Source organism: Triturus cristatus, chromosome 1_1 (genome assembly GCF_964204655.1).
Source record: "Triturus cristatus chromosome 1_1, aTriCri1.1, whole genome shotgun sequence".
Taxonomy (NCBI): domain Eukaryota; kingdom Metazoa; phylum Chordata; class Amphibia; order Caudata; family Salamandridae; genus Triturus; species Triturus cristatus.
In genome coordinates, this window is record NC_140579.1 from 59723594 (window position 1) to 59748450 (window position 24857).

Consider the following 24857-nt stretch of genomic DNA (forward strand, 5'->3'; position numbering starts at 1 on the left):
CATCATTCTCACTATCCTTTCCTGTTGGCAGAGGTAGTTCACTCATTCCCCATTTTTTCCATCTTTATCCCCCCGCTACTTGTACCATTTTGAGTTTAACTTTAAACCAGCAATGCACAATACGTTGCCCCAGTGGTCCAGTTCCCTTGGTAGTTAGCCGGTTATCTTCCCTATATCACCACTTCGGGTCTGCCTCCTTATTGTTTATATTTAACACGGCCTTCCAGTTGATTCGTTCTGTATGTACTCAGCCGGTTATTTTCCCTATATTGGGATTCATTCTATGTACGATTTTCCTTACTCTGCTTTAGTATGTTTATTCGTTTCGGCCGTATATATTTTATTCTCTCCTGTGGTACTTTTTACTTATGAGTTTCACTATCCCCTTTAGTATGTGTTATTTTCTAATTTGCTCAGTACATCTACCGATTAGCCTATTCTTTTTGGTTGTACTTTTACATATGGCGGTCACGTTCCTATTTGCACGCCTAAGATGGCATCCATAGTGTGACGGCTTCATCTGTTTACACGTTCCATGCGCTAATCGCTTCACAGGTGAGTGCTATCTCCCGGTTACCGTCCGCGCATTCCTGCTTACTTATAGAGCGTCCTTGGCCCATGTGATTACCGACTACATGGTGGATGTTCGGCTTCCTTTGTGGACCCAGATTTTGTGACTTTGTCGAGAAATACAAGTAAGTTTTGTCCTAACCTTGTAGTCATTTTCACCTTCAGATTTGCGTTCATGTTCCTTCATTTTTCTCCTTTGATGGTTTGTGTCCATTTTTTCTTTTAGAAAATTTATTTCTAGTGGGCAGTACCTTCCCGACCCGCAGAGTGCACAATTCTCTCGTAGCACTCTCTCTCTATAGACCTTAGTGACTGCGTCTCATCTGAGGTGACCGGGTAAGACCCTGCCCATGTTTGTTTTGTACTATTTTAGCAATTTTTCTGTTATCTATGCGGTTCAATTTTTCGTTCTTTATTGTTACAGACCCGTTAGTCCAGCCCTAATCCGGTACTACTTGGGATTTTATGTACCTTTCCATAGTGTACTCTTATCTTGCTTCACCTTAAAGGTAAGTGTTTTTTTATTAAATACATGCTTATGTGTTCCACCTGTATCTCTCATCACTCACATCAGCTTCTTTTAAACCATTCAGACTTATTTATTAACCCTAGGGCCGTGCGTATCCTACGATGTAGCCTATTTATAATTCTCTATCTTCTCCAGACATATAGCCATATTTGAGCCTTCTGTACCTTATGGTAGGCTCTTTCGCATCAGCCTTATGTTATGCCCTTTATCCTTAGAATCCACACTTGACTAGGGACTACTCTCTAGTCCCGGACTCATCTCAGCCATAAGAATCATCACCACGACTTAATCTCTGTTTCCATCTAGTAGGTGTGTATATAGATCTTTGTCTTCTCTTAAGACTATTGGTGTCCTTATTACAAGTAACTTTATTGCACTTGGTTCTTCGTCTTTCTTTATTTTTCTTTTGCCTTGGTGTCGTAATAGTGGGCCTATATCTTCTTGACCATGGTGCACATTTCTTTGTGTTTTCTACATATTTATTTTTTATGGTATAGCATGAGTACCCATACATGTACTGGTGATATATCCATACCCTTCACTTTGTCCTGGTGAGGCTCCAGCTACTTGTGCTTCATTTATTACTGACTTTAACCTATCAACCTAAAAACAACATGGAGTCGGCAGAGCACCCAGCTTTTCAATGATAACAAAATGCGAAGGGGTTGCATGCAGAAAGAAATCTTCTCCTCCCACTGAAGACTCACCAGGCACCCTGCATTGGTTTCAAAAAGACTAGCGCGTAAACCCTAATAAAACAAGCATTGGCATAGCCAATAGGTCTCGCCTTTGGGACCTTATAAGTGTTTAGCCATGCAACACTTGATGTTGTTGCACCAAGGATATTGTGCTGGATAACTAAACACTTATAAGGTCCCAAAGGCGAGACCCATTGGCTATGCTAATGCTTGTTTAAATATAGGAAAACAAACTGTTCTTGATAAGTGTCCCCCCTTTTTTCCCCTAAAAAGGGCCTTAAACAATTTCCTGTTCTAAAGTTACCGTCTTCCCAGCTTTCAAGAACATGTAGAGCTGATTCAAGGGCATTGACTTTGGTTTGATCCGTTTTTTGTCATGGACAGATGGCCAAGCCACTTAAGTGGAGCAGCGTTTTTATTGGCATAAGTGGGGTAACGCTGGGTGGTAGGAGTTCTGTGGATTCCGGAGGTTTCCATCACATACATTTTAGGAACATTTATAATTTCAGGCAACGTTTCAGGTTGGCAGGGCATTGTAAGAAAACCTCCTGGGATCCACGCAAGGCACACCACCCTGGAATCCACTGTTTGTCTAGTCTTCAAAAATGTCTGTGGTTCGTACGTTCGCATGGGTTACGCCACAGCACGGCCCCAAATACTGCAGCTTCTCCAATTGCTTAGCTCTCAACATAATGTTTTAGGGCCTTTTGTGTTGTGGTCTCATGGCCTACCCAAACAGGTGGAGTACCATTCTTATAGGGAGATGTGTGAGAACTCAGGGTGGTAGGACATTTGTGGCTCTCCGCATGTTGCAGAACTTTCCATCACAGAAATGTAAGGAAAATGTGTTTCTTACCAAAGTTTGATGTTTGCAAGTGCTTCTGGGTAAAATTAACTAGTGGGAGCCACACAAGTCAAGCACCCCTGAACTCCCTAACTCCCTTGCTTGTCAAGTTTTTAAAAAAATGTGCAGGTTGCCCCAGGTGCCAGCTGAGCTAGGGCCTAAAATCCACAGCTACCCAAATTGCAAAAAAAAGGTACATTTTCAGTGCAAAAAAATGATGCGTCTATATTGCTTTTGGAGGCCTGGCGTGTTGTGGGCACTAGGCCTCACCACAAAAGTGAGGTAGCATTTGCATTGCGAAGCTTGGGGGGAAATTCGGAGTGTTAGGAAATTTGTGGATCCTTGCAGATTACAGAACTTTGTCACAGAAATGTGAGCAACATGTGCATTTTGAGCTAAACTGAGGTTTGCAAGGGTTTCTGGTAAAACTACCTAGTGAGAGCCATGCAGGTTACACACCCCTGTACTCCCCTGGTTGTCTAGTCCTCAGAATTCTGCAGATTTGGTGGATTTCCCTGGTTGGTGGGACAGACAAGCCCCAACATTCACTGCTACCCAGATTGCAAAAACAGGGTGGTTCCAGTAGAAAAATTGATATGTCCATGTTGCGGTTTTAGCATTTTCCAATCATGAGCGCTAGGACCACCCACAAATATTGGGACCAATTTGTATGTGGAGACAAGTGGTAACGCTGATTGGTTGTCAATTTGTGGATCTCAACAGATTACAGAAATTTCAAACACAAAATGCAAATAAATGACTTTCAAGTTTTGTAGGGCATTATGGTAAACTGGGTGTTTAGATTGTAAAAAAAAATAAAGTTCTAGATACTAGTAAGAGCCAGATTTGCATTTTGGCAGACAGAAGACTTCGTCGGCCTGGTGGAGAACTTGCCAACTGAGATTACACACCCTCTCCCCCTCCCCACCCCCCCTTTAAATTTAGAAATTACCACAAAGCTAGCCGGCGGTCATTTCAAAATCATTGTCAGGAGCTGTCGTCACGAAAGTTCCTGTCAATGCTTTTTTAGGTCGAGCATTCAAGACCTCTTGTATTAACTTTAGTATATACTTATATGTAAATGTACTTTGTGGGCTCTGGAGATCAGCCCTAGGACTTGTCTGCTTCCACTTAGGGACTTTTCTTTTCTGTTCAGTTGCCTCTATTTAACTGTTTTGATAGAAAACGACCAGCAGAGGTCAGTAAAATACCAGAATCACTTTAGCATTCTCTAGATTCCAATCCATAGCAATTGTCTTCCAGGAGGACCCATAGACAATATTTTTTTTAAATCTTGTATTTTCAGTGATATGACCACCGAAGGCCTTGATTTTATATTAAAAACAGAGCTTTGAACTATACAATTTCCCGCTGAAAGGCAATATTTCTCTCCATGTGTTCCCATACCTGGTGTGTCACACAGTTTGGTGCTTACTTTCCCTCCAAAGAACAGTAGTTGTTTCAGCACCCAGGCTAACGTGCTGTATAGCTAAATACATATAAGGTCCCAAAGGCAAATGCTTGTTTATGAATGGAAACGACATGGCTGTGCTGGGCCAGTGCTTCCTTCTTCATAGTTGGGCATTTTTCTTGGTATGGAGGACACGGATGTGCTGTGGCATCGCATCCTCCTGTTTATCTTATTGGCAAGTCCGAGTGTTTTAGTAATGGTGGGAAGATGTGGCTGTGCAGAGCCAGTGTGTGCTTTTTTTTAACTTCCTTTATATTTTCATTTCAATGTCGGATTACCATTAGAACCAGGGCAGAAGTCCTAAAAAAGAAGTGGGGGGACTAACCTAGGTAAGCATTATGCAAGTGACATCACACAGTGTGACATCGCACATGGCATCACAGGAATGTTCTTAAGTCCTCATTCTGCCATTTCTCTTGCTGGTAACACTCTTTTCCCGATTGCCGTAACATGGGGCAGAGCCTTTCAACCAAGAAGAATGCTGTTTCCACTTCACCCCTTCACTGGTGTGCCCATAGCTGAAAGGGGAACCAGGACCGACAGCAGTTTTGGCTTCATTATCGGACCTCCTGGAGAGTTTGCACCATTCAACCAACCTTGCCCATACTTTATCCTGACTTCCTGGGTCGCAGGCCATGTCCACCTGACTTGTAGAGATTATGTTTTTAACACAGTCAGAGGATCAAGGGGGACTTCCAGATTTCCAAGACCTGCAGATCTCCCGTCTCCCCAGAAGGATCACATAGAAAATAAATCTAGAGATGGCAGTGTTCGTTCGGGTGGAACTGCCTTGATGAAGCCCAAAAAATATAAGAATGGGGCTTACCTTCACTTGCTGACCCGTTACTTCAGCCATAAACATACGCAGCTCTATCCAATAACCTGTAATCTTGGAGCATGTCATAAACATATGCATATCATCCGCCAAAGGGTGCCTACATCTTGGGCATGCGTACTGGATTCCTGTAAATCTTGACAGCTTGGCTGGAGACCAATAGACTCTATGTGTGGTAAAGAAATGGTTACGCTTAAGAAAAGCAGGTTTCACAACCTCTCGAAGAATCGAAAAAGAACCTACCCAAACCTCTTTAACATTTTCACCCACTGCCCAAAGCTTTGAGATATCCATGTCCATGTCTTCATCCGCCTCTATCAGGGCCTGATACCACAGAGAAATCTCCTTTTTTAATGGGGCCTGTTCTCATCGCCTGGTCTAGCCAGTAGTCCTCTTCCTCCTCTACTCAAACCTGCCTTGCCCACCAGGAGGAGATTTGGTAATATTTAAATCTGGTTAATTGACCCCTGGTGCAAAGATTCAGGACTTCCCAGCTAACCAAAGTAGAGGCAGATTTAAGATCCCCCCCCCACCAAGACAACCCTGCAGATTTTAAAGGCAGACTGAGCTGGTCTCTCAAACACTTAGGAGTTCCCGGAGAATCCCAAATCGGAGCCATGGAAGAGTAATAGGGGACTCCTAGTTTTTTTCAAAAAAACACCCAGGTTCTTAGGGCCCCTTGCAAGATCTTCAGCCTCACTTTTTTAAAGTACTTCGGATCTCCGTATTTGTAAATGAAATAACTCTGCCCATCCCTCAAAACACTTAACATAGCCCCAAAGAGTAATCCTACGGGGGACCTGTCCACTTTATTTAACATCACACGGAAGTTCTTAAAATGAAATGCATGGCAATATGCCATAAGGTCGGGGAGGGCCAGCCTCATCTTCTCTAGTCTCCTCCTCAGCTTTTTCCAGGATATCCTTGATCCCTTAGAGGACCAAATAAAGCTGCCAATCTTCCCCTGTAATTTAGCTACCTCTCCTTTATCAAAGGGTATGGATATGGAATTAAACAGGAAAGTAATCTTAGGAGGATCATCATTTTGATCAAGTTAACCCTACCATATATGTTTAAAGGTAAATTCGCCCACCTTACCAACAGCTTCCCAATCTCTTGACTTACTTTCTTCCAGTGAACTCTAGGGACATCATCCAACTTCTGCGTTATTATTATGCCCAGATAACGCATTTGGGTCCTTGCCCCTGAACTTTACCTAGGCTGGTTCCACTCCATTATTTCGGTCTTCCCTTTATTTATCTTATAGCCCGATATCTTCCCAAAAGATCCCGCCTTAGCCATTAAGTTGGGAAAAGCTACCTCTGGATTAGTAGTATATAGTATAAGGTCTTCTGCGTACAACGCCAGCTTAGCCACCAACCCCGCAAATTTAAACAGAAAAATAGTGGAATCGGCTCTAATCAAGGAGCCAAACGGCTCTATATAAAGATTAAATAAAAGCGGAGACAAGGGGCATCCCTGCCTGGTTCCACGTGTAATATTAAACCAGTCTGATAGCTACCCATTGACTAAAACCCCAGCTCTAGGCAGATGGTACAAATTTTGGACAGCCCTTACCATATTCTGCGGGAAACCAAAGATCTTTAAAGCATCCCACAGATAGGGCCAATGGACTTGGTTGAACACCTTTGCGGCGTCTATGGCTACTGCTGTTACAAGCAGGTTCTGAGTTTCTGCCAAGTCCATAATCCGAGCATCCAAAATGTGAGCTCATTGAGCTGCCTCCTGGGAATAAAACCTCTTTGAACCTGATGGATAACCCATTTGATAACCTGGGCGACCCTAGAGGCCAATATCCCCGTGAAAACCTTATAGTTAGAGTTCAAAAGCGATATTGGCCTATATGAGTCGACTACCAGAGGATCTTTATTTGGTTTCAAGATTAAAGTTACCGTGGCCTCAGCCCAAGACAGCGGGGCTTTTTCCCCGTCCAAAAATATAGCGTTAAATTGGTCTTTCAGTACTGGTACTATGATATAGAGAAGTTTGGAGTGAACCTCAACCGGGAGGCCATCAGGGCCAGCCGCCTTCCCACCTGCCATTTTTCTGATCTGTAATTGGACCTCGTCTTCAGTTATCTCGGCCTTTAGAAACCTGTTTTCGTCATCGTTTAAACTCGGAAGTTCAATCTTCCCCAGCCAGGCCTCTATACTTGCCCTCCCTGGCGAAATATCATCCTTATATAGCCTACTCATGAACCTACAGGCCTCTATACCTATATCTGAATTGGTCTCTGGTAAAGCTCCTGTTTCAGCATCCCTTAGGTTTCTGATTAGGTTTCTAGATTTATCAGTTTTTACTTTCCAAGCAAGAAATTACCCACTCCTCTCTACATATGAGAAATGCTGCAACTTACTGACCTTCCACCTGTCTAGTAAAGTTGCCCTTGATATTCCGCCTGGAGATGTTCCAACTCTTTGCCAAGAAGAGAAACTCTACAAGAACCTTCCAATGATGCCTTTTGGAGGTCACGTTCCTTACCCTTGATCTTTTTAATTTGTTCCTCCTCTTGCCGTTTCATAGCCTGCCTCTTTCCCATTGTTACAGAACTACCTATTGCCCTTAAGAAAGCTTTGAAGGCATACCAAACAACTTGAGTTCTAGCCGAACCCAAATTAGCTTGGAAAAAGACCGAGGCCTCTTCTTTTATACTTAAAACCACCCCTTTGTCTAACAGTACAGTCCTATCTAGGGTCCACCTTTTATTACCAGGTTTGTAGTGGTGCCTAAGAGACAGGAGAACTGCCGAATGGTCAGAAAGAATAGCAGGCAAATGTTTAACCTCCTCAACCAATGCTAATAACTCCTGGTCTACTAGGAAATAGTCAATGCGGGAGTGATGGCCATATTCTTTGCTATAAAAGGTAAAATCCTTGGTCACCCCCATCTTACTCCGCCAAATATCTATCAGATTTAGCTCCCGAATCATAGTCTTCAGCACTGCCGATGTTTTAGGGGGACTAACATATTTAACTTTGGAAGTTCTATCCAAGTCATTATTTTGCACTAAATTAAAATCTCCTCCAATTATTACCGGGGCGGTAGCCTGTAAAAGGCATAATTCAAGCTTAAGTAAAGCATCAGGAGCATCCTTATTTGGGCCATAATAATTGGCACAGACTACAGATCCCCTGTATCCTCAAGTTGGCAACCAACCATCTACCAGAGGAATCCGATTCATATTGTTCTAACTTTATGCCTGAATTGTTTTGAATAATAACCGGAACACCTCTTGCGTTGCCTCTCTAGTTCCAACATACTACTTCCTGAATCCAACCCAATTTCCTCCCGTTCCAAGTGAGTTTCACTGGAATTGACGTTAAAGGAAGTGGCATCACAAGCCATGACTTTACAGGATGTGGCATCACAAGAATTGAGATTAGATCTTAAGATCTCACATATATGTTTAGCAGGTCTATCATGAGTACATTTGAACGCATTAGGAGTATTACATGCAAACCCTCCTGATTTAGGCGGAAGCCTTACACTTTTGTAAGCTACGCATAAAACAATGTTGCTTTTTGTCAGTGTAAAGTTTCCTTTACTGAAGGATTGAACAAACTAACTCCACCGCCAGCCTACTCAACCAGGCATACCCTTTCAAATGCAGCACATTTCCATGTAGATGTGATTGCTTTAGCTGCCTGCGCTCCCCAAATGTGGGACCGATCGCCTATGCAAAGAATTCTCACTCAGCCTTATCCAACTGCCCTAATTATACGAGAATGGGGCCCATTTTTCACCAACAGACCATGACTTAAAGAAAGAGAGAAAGACAGTAAGGGAAGAAACGAGAAAGAGAGATAAGAAAACAATGATGAAGGCAGAAAAAGGGCTGAAAAAAGAACCTGCATTTGTAGGGTTGTGAAAGAAAACGTTTATGGAAACCTTGGTATTCAGCAATAGGATGCTAAGAAAAAGGTTTGGGGCTCTGCATTTATGATTTTACTTATTACACATGGCCCCTCAAAATATCACCTGCACATTTAGCAGCAGACATTTCGTCTGTTCTTATTGTTGGCTTACTATATGTAAAAGACCCTCACCTTCACCAGTACAAGCAAAAGACATCTCAACTTAGAATCAGCGCCACCAGAATACCCACACAAAGTATGGAGCACAAATTTCATAGTTATAGGTATCACCTCCACATCAAAATAAGTGCAGGCTGCCCAGTATCCAAGGGTGAGAAGGAAATGGTGACAAAGGGAACTCACAAGATAAAGGCAAGAAAATATTGACCTTCAAAAGAAAATTTTACTAGTTTCCATAGAAATACTACCCAAGTGGGAGATGTAGGAACAGTGATAGACACCACAAACTATGGCCATTAATCATAATCTACACTAGACTATGCTTGCTAATAAGAATTTAGCATATCCTAGACATGTTACACTGCCAACATGGAGACTGCCTACTTCACCTACTTGTTTACAGTAACACTGACTGGTGGGTTCTCCTATTCACTGTAGTCTCATCCTAAAGCACCCAGCCCTAAGAAAGTACACATGATCTTTCATCTCACACAAGCATAACTCTGAAATACATCACTCTCCCAGACATAAGAGCATCATAACACCAAAGCTACCCCGTGTTACTATGTTGAGATACAGTACATTGCAAACTTTGCAGCATCACTGTAAAAGGAAGGTGTGAGAAGGACAAAAAACAAGACCACCCATACCTCGACAGGGTAACAACTTGGCAAGATTCAACACAGCCATATCCAGCGCTCTCGAATTTCCAGAGCTACAAAAAAGCAACTTGTCTTCCTTTTAAGGAAAACAGCTCTTCGACATTTAGTGATTGAAACTGGTAAATAAAGCACATAATTTCAAATGTTTGTAAATCATTTATTTCTGTGGTGTGACAGGTTTATATACTTTTGCATAAAACTGAAATATTTGATTGTGGAGGGGCAAGCAGGATTATGTAAGGCAGTCCTTATTTGAAGTGAAACGTACACAGTTACGGCATCTGCCTGCCACCCACGCTTCAACTTGATATGCTGAAAATTAAAAACAAAGCATTAACCTTTTATGTAAAACAGGAGAAACACAAGAAATAAAGAAATGTCCATCTAATGGCTGAAATGGGTGAAAGCAGAAAACCTGGGATCATTACCAGCTTCCAAGCCTGGCCAAATTCTGTGACCCTATCCAAATTGGTATCTTTGTGTTGCATTAATAGGCTGTAATGTTGCACCATGTGTTATAAGAATCTAGGATGCGGGGAAGGGTTCATGTCCAGGAAGAGACCTTTGATGAAAGTTTGATTACAAGGTCCACTTGCCTCCTTACCCTCATGGAGCTCTAAATAGGATGCTATTAAAGAAATGCGAACTTGGGCACCAAAAGGGTCGGCATGTATGGCATGTATGAATATGGTGAATGGAAGTTTCACAATTGAATGGACACAGATAGGATACTAACAGGATCTTTGTTTGGTCCTGACAAAAGACAACTAGCCCAGTGAGGCATTGGTGTGATGGCTGAAACATGTTGACCCAGTGATACAGAGGATGCTAATTTCCTTAGTGCATCCCCATTTGTTTTTAACTCCATCAGGGTGCCCTTTGAAAGTAATCCTCAGAACACTCTAGAATATTTTAAATCTAGGATCCCACCCAACAAACAAAGAGTTTCTTTGGCTACCAAGGTTGAGTCTGCCCAGATGCACTAGGAAATAGGGACAAGGAGTCTATGATGAAGCATACCACTTGGAACTACAGTGTGTGAGAGTCCTTTTAATACCAAAGGGTGATCCCCTTGGGCTGGTATGGAGAGACTGGCTAAGCGCAGTAGGAGTTCCCTCTTGTTGTTTTTGTATGGTTAGGTGTTTGCGATGGTCAGCGAGCCCTGTATCACTTCTCACTCCCTCCTTCTTGGAATATAGTAATAAAAATCTAGACTACATATAGGATGCATTTGACACTTGGCTTTCATGTGGCTTCTGCCTGCAAGCCACACTCTAACCTCATGCGCCAAGAACTAAAGACAAAACATTGATCTTCGATGTGAAATAGGAGACATAAAGAGATGTCCATTTAGTGGCTGAATTGCGTGAAGTGAATGTAGAAAACCTGTGTGCTGTCCATGACCTCGATATGCCAGGTGGGAGGTGCAGTGATGATTGAGTGCTATTGCCTTGGTGCATTGCTGTATTGAGAAGTGGGCCATCGCTCTGTGCAATGCTGTGACATGAAGGGGCTGTTTTCCTGTGTGTGCTGTCACAAACACTGTATGCCAGGAGGGGCACTGTGGTGAAGTGAGAGGGCTGTCGCCCTGTAGCAGCATGCAGCTGTGAAGGAAAAGCAAGCCATTACCTGCAGAGGAAGAGCAGCGATTCAACTTCCCAACAATCCAGGAGGACCTAAGGCCTGCCGCTGGATTCAGGGATGCTTGTAGGCGGAGGATTGTGTGGATGCCTGCCGCCTCTATAGTAGCATCCAGTCTTCTGCTTATCACCGGACCACAGACACGTGCCAGAGCACTCCGAATCTCCACTCCAGCGAGATCGGGTAAGACTGAATACTGGCCTGCCAATACTGGGCTTGCTCTGACTGATACGCTACAGTGCAGAGGCACTTTGGCTTTATCAAAGCCATCATGGAACATCTAAGAGTTGAACTCACTAGCGGGGTCTAGCTGGAATGTCGCCTCACATAAATAGGGAATAACCTCGATCCTTTTACAGGGAAGTGGAACTCAGAGCTGATCCAAAGAAAGCTAGTGTGCCTGCCTAAAGAAGACTATGTATATAATTTGTACACAAAGGACATGAGTGGATGTATGGGAACACCAATGAACCACCCATATAATGCCTATCTGGCATACGGTAACGCAAGGTAGCTCAATGTGCTGCCTTGTGTTAGGTTCTTTTTTATCTTTCCTATCCTATCGGGCTATTTCCTCTTTGTATGTGTGCTGCAGAATTCAGCATACAAGCAAAGAGGAAATAACAAGAAATAAAGATATTCCTCCTTGTTACGCCAGCCTCAGGTAGACTCACCAGTTTGGTGCAAACCTATATTTACAAGCCTTTGTAAATATGTGTGTGAATCAAAATACATGGGTGGATGCACGAGAACGCCCAAGCACCACCCATGTAAGGCCTACCTGACGTAAGGTAACACAAAGCAGGGTAATGTGCTGCCTTGCGTTCTTTTGTAATTTATTTTTACAAAGCCACACAAATGGGATTTGTGTGGCACTGTGATCCCAAAATAGATTTGGCATCAGGGTTGTGCCAGAAAAGTAATGCAATCCTGACGGAAAACAGGTACGTCAATTTATTCTTCAGTTTTTTAATCTGCCACAAAGAAATTGGCAACAAGGAGAAATCTGACAGTAAATCTGGTCTTATTAATTGATTGTAAAGTCTGAATTGTTAAATATATTATGGGGTTATGGCATCTACTACAGAGATCAGTGTGTTCTCAGTAAATCTGAATTTGTATTAATGGTAAGATAACTCTGGAGGTTAATGCACTAGTTGGAAAGATCTGTGTTTTGTCTAGCCCCAGTTTTGACTCAAAGTAGCATAGAAGGTTAATAGGTCTCCTGCAAAGCCCATCATGTAACATGCAGATGACCGATTTTATTTTATGTAGATAGGTAAGTGGGTTCCTGCTTTGAACACAGAGATCCTTATGTTACTTGCATTTGCATTGTAAACCTTCTACTATAGCACAGTGAGCTATGAAGGATGATATGCGACTTCAACATTTTGCAACTCCCACTGTCTTATGTAACATATCCTGTACATTGATTTACAAACATATATGATTTATTGTATATGTAATGAGTACGTGTGATATAAAGCGCTCTGACAACCTGCATTAGAATACGAAGCGCTATAAAAGAAAAAATAGTGGTATTTGAATTGTTAATTTAATGCCTTGTCAGGGTTAGTAAGCGCTATATAAATGTAATTTATTTGTGTAAATACTAGGCAAGACCAACACATCTGACATTCTTACAGTGCATGCATGTCTTGTATACAGGGACTGAAGTAAGTCAAAAGCATGCCTCCCTTAAGTACGTGTGAAGTGCTAAGAAGGTGTATACCTTTGGTTCCCCTCCACTGCAAATGCATGTAGGTGTGAGGCTTTAAATCGCTCCCAGCCAGGAGACTTGAACAAAAGGAGGCCACGTGACCCCTCAAATTAGGCCTTTGTTATTGACCCAGCTGGAGTCTGGAATAAGAAAACCCACTTCCCGCCTGCACGTTGTTGCGGATCATAAGCAGACAACGTGCAGGGGCTGCTGAATGTGTTCCGGTGTTTGAAAAGTACACCAGGACGAGTTCAACATATTTAACAGTGGTGCCTAACTTCTTGGCAGGCTGGTCAGCGTCCACCCTGTGAAAATAGTAGGTGACGCCATCCACCTGTGTATACCCCCAACTTGGGCCCTGATTAGGACTATGCTTTAGCAGGTCCTTTCATGTTGTACTAAGCATGGCTGTTCAAGTATTGCATGCTTTTCGTATGAGTGCATACGGTCAAAAGCAACTGTGCTTAGGAGAGGTGTTGTTATAACTTTCAAATCTCAGGGGCTTTCAGCCAATTAGCTTTGGTAGCATTTAAATATGAGTTTAAGTAAGCCCCAGTGTAGTTAGTTGCAGCCATGGAGGATGAAGGGCATAAAGCAATCTCTACACATAGTATTGTCAACAAGCTACATGAGCTATAACTCGCCAATCTACTATGCACTGTGCTCTGTTAAATGATGTAATTTGAGATATTATAAGTGTTATTAGGAATGGTATGATTTCACACGATATAAGTGATGTAATATGAAAGGGTATAAGCAGTGCATCATAAAGGCGTGAGTAATAGTAGTTAGAATGTGGAGCGTAAATTATAAATCTAAGGTATAGTTATAACTTTAGAATTTTATAATGTTTGTGTAGCGTAGGTTTGGTTTGTATAGAAAGAATAAAGTATTGGTAATTTGAAGTTGATGCGTAAGTTATAAATTTAAGGTATAACTATAATTTCATACTTTCTAATGTTTGTGTAGTTTAAGTTTGGTTTGTATAGAAACAATAAATATAGTTTTATGAACTATAACTAGGCTTTAACCTTTGGGTTTTTCTCACTAAATTTCAAAGGTAGTTATATTTTAATAAAAAAGTGTGACGAGTGGTGTAGAGTGGAATAGTATAGAGAAGAGTGGAATACCATAGAATGGAAGAGTGTAGAATGGATTAGCATAGAGTGGAGTGTTGTAGAAAGGAGTAGTAAAAAGTGGAGTGACTTGGAATGGAGTGGTGTAGAGTGCTGTAGAGTGGAGTGGGGTAGAGTTGAACAGTGTAAAGTGGAGTGGTGTAGGATGGAGTAATGTAGAGTGGAGTGGGGTACAGTCGAGTGACATAAAGTGGAGTGGCATACAGTAGAGTGGCGTGGAGTGGTGTGGAGTTGAACAGTGTACATTGGAGTGGCATAGAGTGGAGTTATGTAGGGTGGAGTGGCTTACAGTCAAGTGATGTAAAGTGGTATCGTGTAGAGTGGAGTGGCATAGATTTGAGGCGCGTAAAGTGGAGTGGCAAAGAGTCAAATAGTGTAGAGTGGACTGGAGTAGAGTGGAGTGGCTTAGAGTGGAGTGATGCTAAGTCAAGTGACATAGAGTGGAGTTGTGTGGAGTAGAGAAGAGTGCTCTAAAGTGGAGTGGCATAGAGAAGAGTTCCATAGAGAGGAGTAACATACAACAGCGTATAGTGGAATACAGTAGAGTGGAGTGGCATAGAGTTGAGGCACGTAGAGAGGAATAGCATAGAGTGGAGTGACATAGAGTCAAATAGCGTAGAGTGGAGGCGCATAGAGTGGAGTGGCATGCAGTGGAATAGCACAGAGTTGAGTGGTGTGAGGTAGAGTTGTAAGGCGTAAAGTGGAATGGCATAGAGTAGAGTGTCATAGAGTGGAGTGGCATACAGTGGAATAGTGTACAGTGGAACGGCATAGAGTTGGATACTATAGAGTGGAGTGGCATAGAGTGGAGTGATGTAGAGTTAAGTGGCGTAGAGTGGATAAGCATACAGTGGTGTAGCATTCAGTAGAGTGGCATAGAATGGAGTGGTGTAGAGTCCATTGACATAGAGTGGAGTAGCATAGAGTGAAGTGGTGTAGAGTTGAGCGATGTAGAGTGGAGTGGTGTAGAGTGGAATGGCATGGCATGGTGTACAGTTGAGTGCTGTAGAGTGAAATAGAGTAGAGTGGAACACCATTTAGTGTAGTGGGTAGCATAGAGCTGTGTTGCGATGCGTGGAATAGCGTAGAGTGGAGTGGTGTAGAGTGGAGTATCGTGGAGTGGCATAGAGTCAAATAGCGTACAGTTGAGTGGTGTGAAGTGGCATAGACTAGAATAGTGTAAAGAGGAGTATAGTGGAGATGAGTGGTATATATTGGATTAGCATAGAGTGGAGCAGTGTAGAGTGGAGTAATCTACAGTGGAGTGGAGGAGAACGGCTTTTATACACTGGAGTGGTGTAGAGTGGAATAGCGTAGAGTGGAGTGGCATAAAATGGAGCGGCATAGAGTGGAATAATGTGGAGTGGCGTATACCAGAGTGGCATAAAGTGGGGTGGCATAGAGTAGAGTGGCAAAGAGTGGTGTTGCTTACAGTAGAGAGGTGTATAGTGGAGTGGCATATAGTGGAGTGGCGTAGTGTGGAGTGGCGTAGAGTGGAGTGGCGTAGAGAGGAGTGGCGTAGAGAGGAGTGGTGTAGAGTGGAGTGGCGTAGAGTGGAGTGGCATAGACTGGAGTAGCATAGAGTTCAGTGTTGTAGAAGGGATTAGCGTAGAGTGGAATTACATGTTAGAGTGGAGTGTCATACAGTGGAGTGAAGTGACGTGTCATTGAGTATAGTTTAAACAGATCTAGTAAGAATATGGCTGAATGGATGTAGATGAAATTGAGCAAAAATATAGATTGTAGGGTGGAAAGGGTCTTTTTTAGAAGTAGATCTAAATTGGTTTAGTAGTGTTAAAGTTATAAGGCACAAAACGTTAGTTATATATTGGGCTGTGATATACCATGGTAACTTCACAGTATACCACGGTACACCGCAATGAGAAAACAGTATATGATTGGGTAATAAAAGGCCTTATTAATTTAAAGGGTAGCCATATTGTTTAGATCACACTTAGGGCCTTATTATGAGTTTGGCGGTGCAGAGGCGGGACCGCCCCGCTCCGCCGAACTAGTGTAGGAACCGCTCGCCAGAGCAGAAGTTTTCTCCTGTCTGGCAGACGGTTCTTTAGCTTTCCTAGGATGATGCCTATGAAATAGGCACTGCAGTGGGAACGTATTAGGCAGTACCTGCACGGCATGGACTGCTGCAGTCCATGCCAGGCAGGTACTGGTGTGCATGCACCCCTGTGTACATCCACAGTGGGAGGCACCAGGGGGCCCAGTAGGGCCCCTTTGTTTCCTCACTGCCACAATTTTCATGGCGGTCGCTCCGCCATGAAAAGTGTGGTGGTGAGGAAACTCGTAATATGTTTAGAGGGAAAACAACCTTAACAACGCAGTCATTACATCGCACTACCTTTACATAGCAGTCATTACATCGCAACATCCTTTACATAGCATGTCATTACAATGCAGCCATTACATTGCATGTCACTACAACGCATGTCATTACAACGCATGTCACTACAATGCAGGCATTACATTGCACGTCATTACAATGCATAGTACCCTTACACTATCCAACACTTACCCTACTGTTGCACTTACTGGAGTTAGAATAGTAATATTTTACCCCTATACTAGCCAACACTTACCTTAAATGCGATGTGATGGTATGCATTGTAATGGTATGCGTTGTAAAGGTATAATGCGATGCAATGGAATGCGTTGTAAAGGTAGTTTCTGAAAATGCGATGTAATGGCATGCAATGTAAAAGAATGCGTTGTAAAGGATGTTGAGATGTAAAAACTGCGTTGTAAAGGCATGCATTGTAAATGTATGCATTGTAACTTCATACATTCGTTTGGAGGAGCCACAGTGGTCCAGCCAAGCATATTGTGGCCTCAAGACTGCCGCGCCACAGCCAGGAATCTCTGATCCCTGGTGGTTGCGGTGGCCCCATGGAGGTTGCAGTGGTCCCAGGGTGGCCTGACTGCACAGGTACTAATAGGGCAGTTGGGAGACTCCACCACTGCGCACTTGCGAGTCTGGTGGTCCATGGACCGCCAGACTCGTAATAAGCTCCTTAGTCTGCGTTCTGGGTTTTAAGTGAAAATATAGTGTACTACTGTATTATAAGTGCATTGGGAGGCATGAATCAGTTTAGGTAAGTACGTAAATGTAAGGAAGAGTAGTTATAGTACTTGTTTTTTTTAAAAAGTTTACAGAGTATTGGACGAGTACCTAGAAAGTACTGCAGTAGTTACAGAATTTAAAAAAAAAAAATATGTAAAAAAAAATTGTAAGATCTGCAGTACTTTCTAGGTAGGGCCCTGGTACTCTGTAAACTTTTTTAAAAATATGTAACATTTTTAAATACACTGCACTACACTATATTTGTAAAATGTAGTGTAGTACAGTGTATTTTAAACTTTTTTTTACTTATTTATTTTCTTTTTTCTTTTTTTTAAGTACCATTGTACTTTCTAGGTAGTAAAGCGGTGCTTCTCAAACTATTTTTAAAATATATCATGTAATAAAACTACTTTTACCTACCTCTACACACTGATATAATGTGACTCATCCATGCCTAGCCACTTATAAAACAGTAGTATACCATATTTAGAGTTAAAAACCAGAACACAGCCAAAGTTTGGTAAAGATTACATGGATGCCTTTTCCTTTTGTAAAGGCAGTCATTACCCAATCATACACTGCCTTGGCATTGACATGTACAGTGGTATATCGCGGAATTTCTGCAGTATACCGCGGCCCAATATATCACTGTTTTTGTGCCTTATAACTTTAAAACTACTTTAACAAATCACACATTGTACCACAAAATATCCTTTCAGCACTATAATCTATATTCCTGCCCATTTTTACGTAAATCTAACTGTCTGTTTTACCACTACTTCTTCAACTTACAGTCCTGCCTCTCTCGTTTTGACTTTGAATACAGGCACCAACACAAGGGGATCGAAGTCAATTTCCTTTATTTTAACTGGAGAAACAACAAAGATGGTGCGTTTCGGTGGAAACCTCCACCTTGCTCTTGTTGCAGCGCGGAATGCTAAATCCCTCTTTACAACAACAAAACCATAGATCTCACAACATTCATCCACTCATTCACTGGTGGGGCCCATAACACCAACATTCATTCTGCATAGATCTATAGTCACAAGAGGTGATGATCACTCCGTACGCTGTAATGGGAGGAAGATACGTACAATCCCTAATAAGCAATAGGCTTCCCTACCTCACAGGAATCTAGACATCAACCTAGTAAATCCTCCCATGGATAGGCCATGGATCATTCTAGTTGCAGGGTAAAGTAACACTTAATTCTCTAAACAATATATTTAGGAAAATAATACATCACTCAAATAATAATCCGACACAGTTCTTGTAATATTAAAGAAATATTTGTCTAGAAGAAAGCATGGAAAACGTCATGAAACATTCATCATCCCTATCAGTATATTTACCTATTCTGGCTAATTGCCGTCCTCTAAGTCAGGCTCAAATCTTTTCGTCTCTGTGCCCATAAGCGATCAAAAAGTTCATAGAGTAGTTGGGCATTCAGATCAGTCCATCAGAGTCTCAGGCAGACCACTGTCCAGCAGAGTCACCATCCTCTCCGTCAGCATAACGTCAGGAAGTCAAATAGCAATGAAGAAGGGAAGTTTTTTACCCTCACTAGTCTATGTCTTTTATAATAAAATTGACGGAAATAAAAGATACAGTACATGTCTTAAACTATTCTGATTGGTCAACTGGGATCATTCCACTTGCTTCCCAGCGCTAAATGTTTCACTTAAATGTAATACATTTTTATTAATAACAGGCAACAAATTTACACAAATATCCGTGTCAATTTTGGTTTCACAAGAGTTGATATCCATGATGTCATCAGTTCTCACAATTTGGTTTAAGGATTGTCCATTGTCTTTAAAATTACTCTTTCACACAGTTCACGACCGCAAATGTTTCTTTAAAATAATTTGAAACTGTTGCGTTTCCGGATTCTCATAAAGTTGTTGGGCCTATAATGTCATCAAAATATGACAGTTCATAATGTCAGTCAGTCCATTGTTTTGGGATTTTCTAGACTTGTCCGTCTGAGTTCCCATGTACGATTTGTTTCTTTAGTTGCATCTTTATTTTCTCCGGGCCATGTTATCTTATTAGCTTGTTTCTTTTTAGACATCTGGAAGGCAGCCCAGACCGTCCTTGGGTGTCACCATCTGGTCGGGTTCGTGTGGAGGCCACTGTTTCTGGCAGCAACGCATGCGCACATCAGCCAGTTGTAATTTGCTATGTCACCGTCAGGGAAATAGGGATGGCAGCCATTTTGTGGCCACTCCGTCATGTCAACTTAAGCAAAGAAACACAAAAACGTAATTAATACATGGAAATGGCTATTACAGTGTTATTCCCTCACTAAACCCTTTATGTGTATGTATTTATCTAGCAATAAGCAACGCGCATCACCACATATACTGTTTTTTAAAAGCACAAATCACAAAATACACCACGTAAGCAACACATAACATGCAATTTCTAATTATCTATCATTAATATGCGTACGCAAGTCAGTTTACGTATTAATTAGGCCATGCAAATGCAGTTCCCACGTGTATTCTCTTATTAGTAATGTTGGTTAATACAAACTGCAAACCATTAATACAATTAATATTAATCGTTATTCATTTTAATTCAAAACCCATAAAATGGAGGGGGTATACGGAAAATTTAAGAAAAACCCACTCCAGCACTCTCATAGTGCGACCACCATTTTCTTTGATCTTAAATACTCCAGTGCTCACCTGTGTTACCTGTGAACACTGAAAAGATACTACAGGTAAAGTGCTTTTGTTGAAATAAAGTGCTTTGTTTAAAATAAACAGACACACTTTCATTAAAATAAAGTAAATGAATTCAAATAAATAAATCAATACATTGTACATGTCCCGTGTAACAATATACTATGTCTTTATTCAAATATAGACTCTACAAAATGGAACATGCAAAATGGTGAATTTTGCAATTTCAAATTAAACACTTTATCACACATACTTATAGCACTCCTTTTTGATAGGCTGGGTTTCATCAATCAATCAATCAATTGATTCATTGTGATTTTGACAGTATCTTCAGAAAAAGTATGCAGAAAAATTATTTAAATAGAGAACAATGTGTACAGAAAAATTATTACAGCGCCACTTTGTTCTCCACAAATTCATAATGAGGAACCTCTATACCCAGCTTGGTTAAGCCAAGTGCAGCTAATTATATTTCATGTATTTACAATTACCATTGTAAGTTTGTTGGTCACATTTTACCCCATTGGGTGTTTTTTTCTTCCTATGGGTTCTATGTTAAGTCCCTGCTTCCATTATTTTCTATGGAAGGGGTTGCAGTACCATGGGTTTGCTATGCACGGTGTTGTACTTACATCAGGTCTTAGATGTGGTGCATTTACTATTGGTTTGAGTCCTTTTGTGGTAACTTTAGAAGGGGAATTTGAGAATAGCAATGTGCTTACACTTTTTTGTGTGTGTCAGACAAACCTAAACCTCTTCCAAGCCCTCCCCAAACCCCTGTGCTTTTCTCCCCTAATGCCTCCTTATTCCTCCCTAAGTCACTCCTATTCAGAAGTTGATATTCCCCATTTTCCAACCTCTTTCATCTCTCATTTACCAAGTAGTAAACTTACTAGTGTGATGATGTCCACATAGAAAATATAGGAGAGGTTGAGATTTCCATGTGTAGGATTGTGAATTGCATTTTGTAAGAAGTAAGTAGTACTACTGTAATATTACTTTATGTACCACAAATTGCAGTTTGTGAAGCAGGGCCTTTGTGTATAGTCTGGAAAGATTCTGATTGTTTCATTTTCAAACTGAGGCTCTTTCATCTTTCTTGCAAGCTGTAGTATTAAATGTCTGTCCTGATAATTGAACATCCTTGCTATTATTTTGAGCAGTAGCACCCTTGGAGAGGGATTGATCTCACCAACACCCTATGAGTCCTTAACACACTGAAGAAAGATTAGGACCTCCCGCTTTAAGACCTCCACAATCTGTTTCTACAGGAATATTTGTGTTGCTGGTCCCTCTGCAAACCCAGAAACCTGAAATTGTTTCGCCTCAATCTCCCCCCGCATCTTAGCCTTGTTTTCTGTGTGTGGGTAAATTCAGAGAGTTTTTTCACTTTAATTTGTAGTTCCTACACTTTATTTACACTGGCCCACCATGATTTCTGTTTCCTGTGCTCGGTCTACCACTTTTCTCAAGTCTGCACAAATAAAGTTAAGCCCCAATGAGTTTTTATCAAGTTTGTTTTCCAGTGCTGCTGTTAAACCTTCAATCACCTGCAGAATTTGCACTGAGGCTCCACGAACATCAAACCTCCGATGACGGATGACATCTTGGTGGTTGTTTTCTCTTCGCTGAGGCAAAGGTGCTTCCAGCTGCTGAGTGGTGGAATAGTTACAGACATCCTTCTCTCACCAGGATGCCCCTCTCCTGGGTGTTCCCCCTCACAGGATGTCCTGGAGGCCCTCTTCACCAGGCTTCCACTGGACTGGGTGTACTTCACCGTGTCACTCCAACGCCACCCTCTAGGTTCCTGGAGGAAGCCCTACGAGTCCAACCTTCAAGTCCCTCGCTCCACCTGGAGAGTAGATGTTTCTGGATAAGGCTACCCCTGCCATCCAGACTCTGGTGCACCGCCATTGATAGGATGACCTTTAGAAGAATCAGCTTACTACACAAGATCTTTGTCTACCTGGGACCTGTGGGGGAGCTGATGTAGTCTCATCTCTCGTGTTGGGACCCCACTCTCACTGGCAATCCCTGAGGCCCTTGCCCACAGTCTGGTCTGGCATGGTTGGATCCTCTTCTAGAGGTCACTCAGGACATCCGAGCAGGACCACAATCCAGTCTCCCATGCGACCCCAAAGGTGGATGTTACCAATCGTCCAGCTTACTCGCAACTGCAGTTGCCAGGTTTGCTTGGTGTAACTGATATTACCTAGGAATTGTGCTTCACTTCTGACGTTCTTGCACTCAGCCGTCCTCTGTATAGTGCAGTGTGCCAGGTGTCTGATCACACACTCCTCCCTTCTTTCTTTTCTCTTCTTCTGCGGTGGCCTCATGCCACACAATTTCCTTTTCCTTGTTCTTTCACTTCGTGACGCGGTCTAGTCCCATCTTGTCTTACTCTTCTTCTTTGACCAGGCCTCTCCATGTGACGTGCACTTCACACGGGTCTTCCTGGCCATGTCCTATGCTTAGGACAATGCATTCTCCTCGTCTGGTGACCAGACCTGTCATCGCGACCTTCTTCCATTCTCGACCTCTCCTAGGCCTTCCTACTTTGACTTCAAGTCAATCTTGTCAGACCTCTCGCAGGTCATCTTCTCTGACCTCTTACTTTTCTCCTCTTCTCTGACCTCTGACAGGTCATCCCTTCTCTGACCTCTGGCAGGTCATCTCTTCACTGACCTCGCTGGTCTTCCTCACGGACCTTTCGCAGGTCATTTCTTCTCTGACTTCTCACAGGCCATCTCTTATCTGGCCTCTGGCAGGTCATCTTTTCTCCGACCTACAGCAGGTCATCTCTTCTCTTGAGGATGCGTTCCTGGCGCCTCAATACCACGCCGACGTGGCTCTCTATCTGCAGCCCCCACTCGGGCCGGCTTTGCCGGATCTGTCACTCCCTGTGAGGGCATGGACCCTCTTCCTTTTCAAATTAACTGGCAGTTCCTGGGCTGGACACTGCTGTGGTACCAGGGGTCACTGCACCATCTCGTCTCGCAACAGTCCCCTCCTTCAGGCAATATTGGGCACACTCTTGCCCAGTCTCTTTGCCAGTGCATGCTTTTGAGGTAACCACACTACAGTCGAGGGCCACAGTACCCCTCTTTGCGCTACTGACTTTGTCTCGTGTCTCAGGGCTATTGTTACTGCTGGGTCTTGGCTACGGGCAGCCTCAAGCTACTTGGGGTTTTCTTACTGCAGGGTTTTGCAGTCTCACTTTCCTTTCATAATTTAAGCTTCTGGGTGCTGCCACCATGACCATTAGGATTCCGGCAGGCTTCTCCTGCTTATTGTCATTCCTCGGTACATGTCCCTGGCTGCTGCAATGACCACCCAAGGCCACTAGGTGGCACTGCTGCATTGTTCCTAGGACCCAGCAAACTTCCTGCTGCTGAAAGCCTCATCACTTCTCTCTCATTGTCTGATGGGGCTTTCCTCTTTCAGGGAATTCAGCCCTCTGCGGCAAGGACATGCTACTGCCAAGGGAATCCCCACATGGCCCCTAAACCAGGTCTACTGCCCCACCGGCTGCATCTTATTTGCCTGACGCAGTGTCGGGAGACATCAGCAGGTGGTGCTGCCACCACTTCTTCCACGCAGCCTGCAGGCTATGCTTCTCGGGATGCCTTATTCTGTCTGCAGCACTCCCTCCTCGTACTGCCTGTCTTGTGGGGCCAGAGAACCCAGATGCTGCCCCCTCAATCCTGTTAGCTACGCACTGGCTGTACTCGCGGGCGGGGCACCATGACCACATGTTTCAAGAGACCTCCGGCTGGACAGCAGCTCCTCCTCCTGCTTCAAGGTAAGTGTTTTTTTTTATTTTGTTTTTTGGGAAGCCACGGTTCCTCCAGCGACCTGTAGGTGGTGCTGCCACTACTCCACACTCTAGGCCACGACCTCTGCAAAGAGTGGCAGCACCTCAACACCCACAGCGCACAGTGCTCATCAGGTAAGTGGGTGCGTGATATACTGCTCACTCGTTGGGTGTTGTTGCTCCTACCCAGTCTGACCTCAAGAACTGACAGTATTGTCTTGGGCAGTATCCTCAGACTGTCTCTGGTGGCAGATTGCGCTATGCCGGCAGCTTTCACCTGCAGGGGTCTGTCACATTCATGGATCCTGTAGAGCCTCCTCAGACTCACTCGCACTGCGGGTGTTGCACCCCTCACGGATGCACCCGGTCCTGGTGCTCGGAATGGCCATTCCTTCCCTCTGCCCTCATTACTTGGGGGAAAGGCCAACGGGCATCGCTGGGTTGAGAATGCCGATTTAGGCTCCCCTCACGCTGGGATAGCCTCAATCATGTCCCCCTGCAGGAATTATCCCACATGCCCAAACTGTTCGTTCCCATTTTGACCGGGAGCGGCCTCATTTAGTCAGGCCCGCCACCACGTGGTGATTCTGACCGATCCAACCTCCTCTTCCACCGGCTGTCCACTCACCATGACTGGGTGATTAAGGGCGGGTCAATGCACTTCTTCTCAGGGGAGGGAGGGGCTATGCAGCAGCTCTGCTTTCCTTCCTGGGCCGCAGCAGTCATACTCCATGTACGGACTGTGGTGACCTGGGGACAGGCCACGTGGTGGATGACAATGTCGCTGAAAGAATCACGGACACTCAGGTATGTGCTATACCGGAAAGACCCCAAGCAGTCTTCCGTGTCTTTATTTATACCCTGAGGCGAGCCCGCCTCTAGGGGTGGGGGGATGCATGTCCAGTGTGTTTACATTGTATGGTAGAGGCCGAGTGGCTCTCTACATCCCTCCAACATTTCAGATCATGTCCCTCTCTCAGTTCTCTGCTCACGGCGAGGGGCACATGAAGTCCCTTAGGCTCGGGGCAGGCTTCCTTCGCAAGCGGGAATCACCTCCTCGAATAGAGCCACTTCTGTCTTCTCGGCTCGGGGAGCCTGCCTCTTCTCGCTGAG

The 24857-nt window shown here is 43.4% G+C and overlaps 1 protein-coding gene across 7 annotated transcripts in view; it reads left to right on the top strand.

Annotated features, from left to right (window-relative positions):
* Positions 1-24857, top strand: part of LOC146869396 (omega-hydroxyceramide transacylase-like) — a 485268-nt gene that overhangs the window by 323775 nt on the left and 136636 nt on the right. The window contains exon 1 of one of the 7 annotated variants that reach the window (XM_085599731.1): positions 23347-23732. The exons of 5 other annotated variants lie outside the window; for them this stretch is intronic. In XM_085599731.1, the coding sequence (XP_085455857.1) occupies positions 23675-23732 (58 nt within the window). In that variant the 5' untranslated portion in view covers positions 23347-23674. Of the gene's footprint in view, positions 1-23346; positions 23733-24857 lie in introns of those variants that run through there. One more of the 7 variants, XM_085599733.1, reaches the window with a different exon arrangement.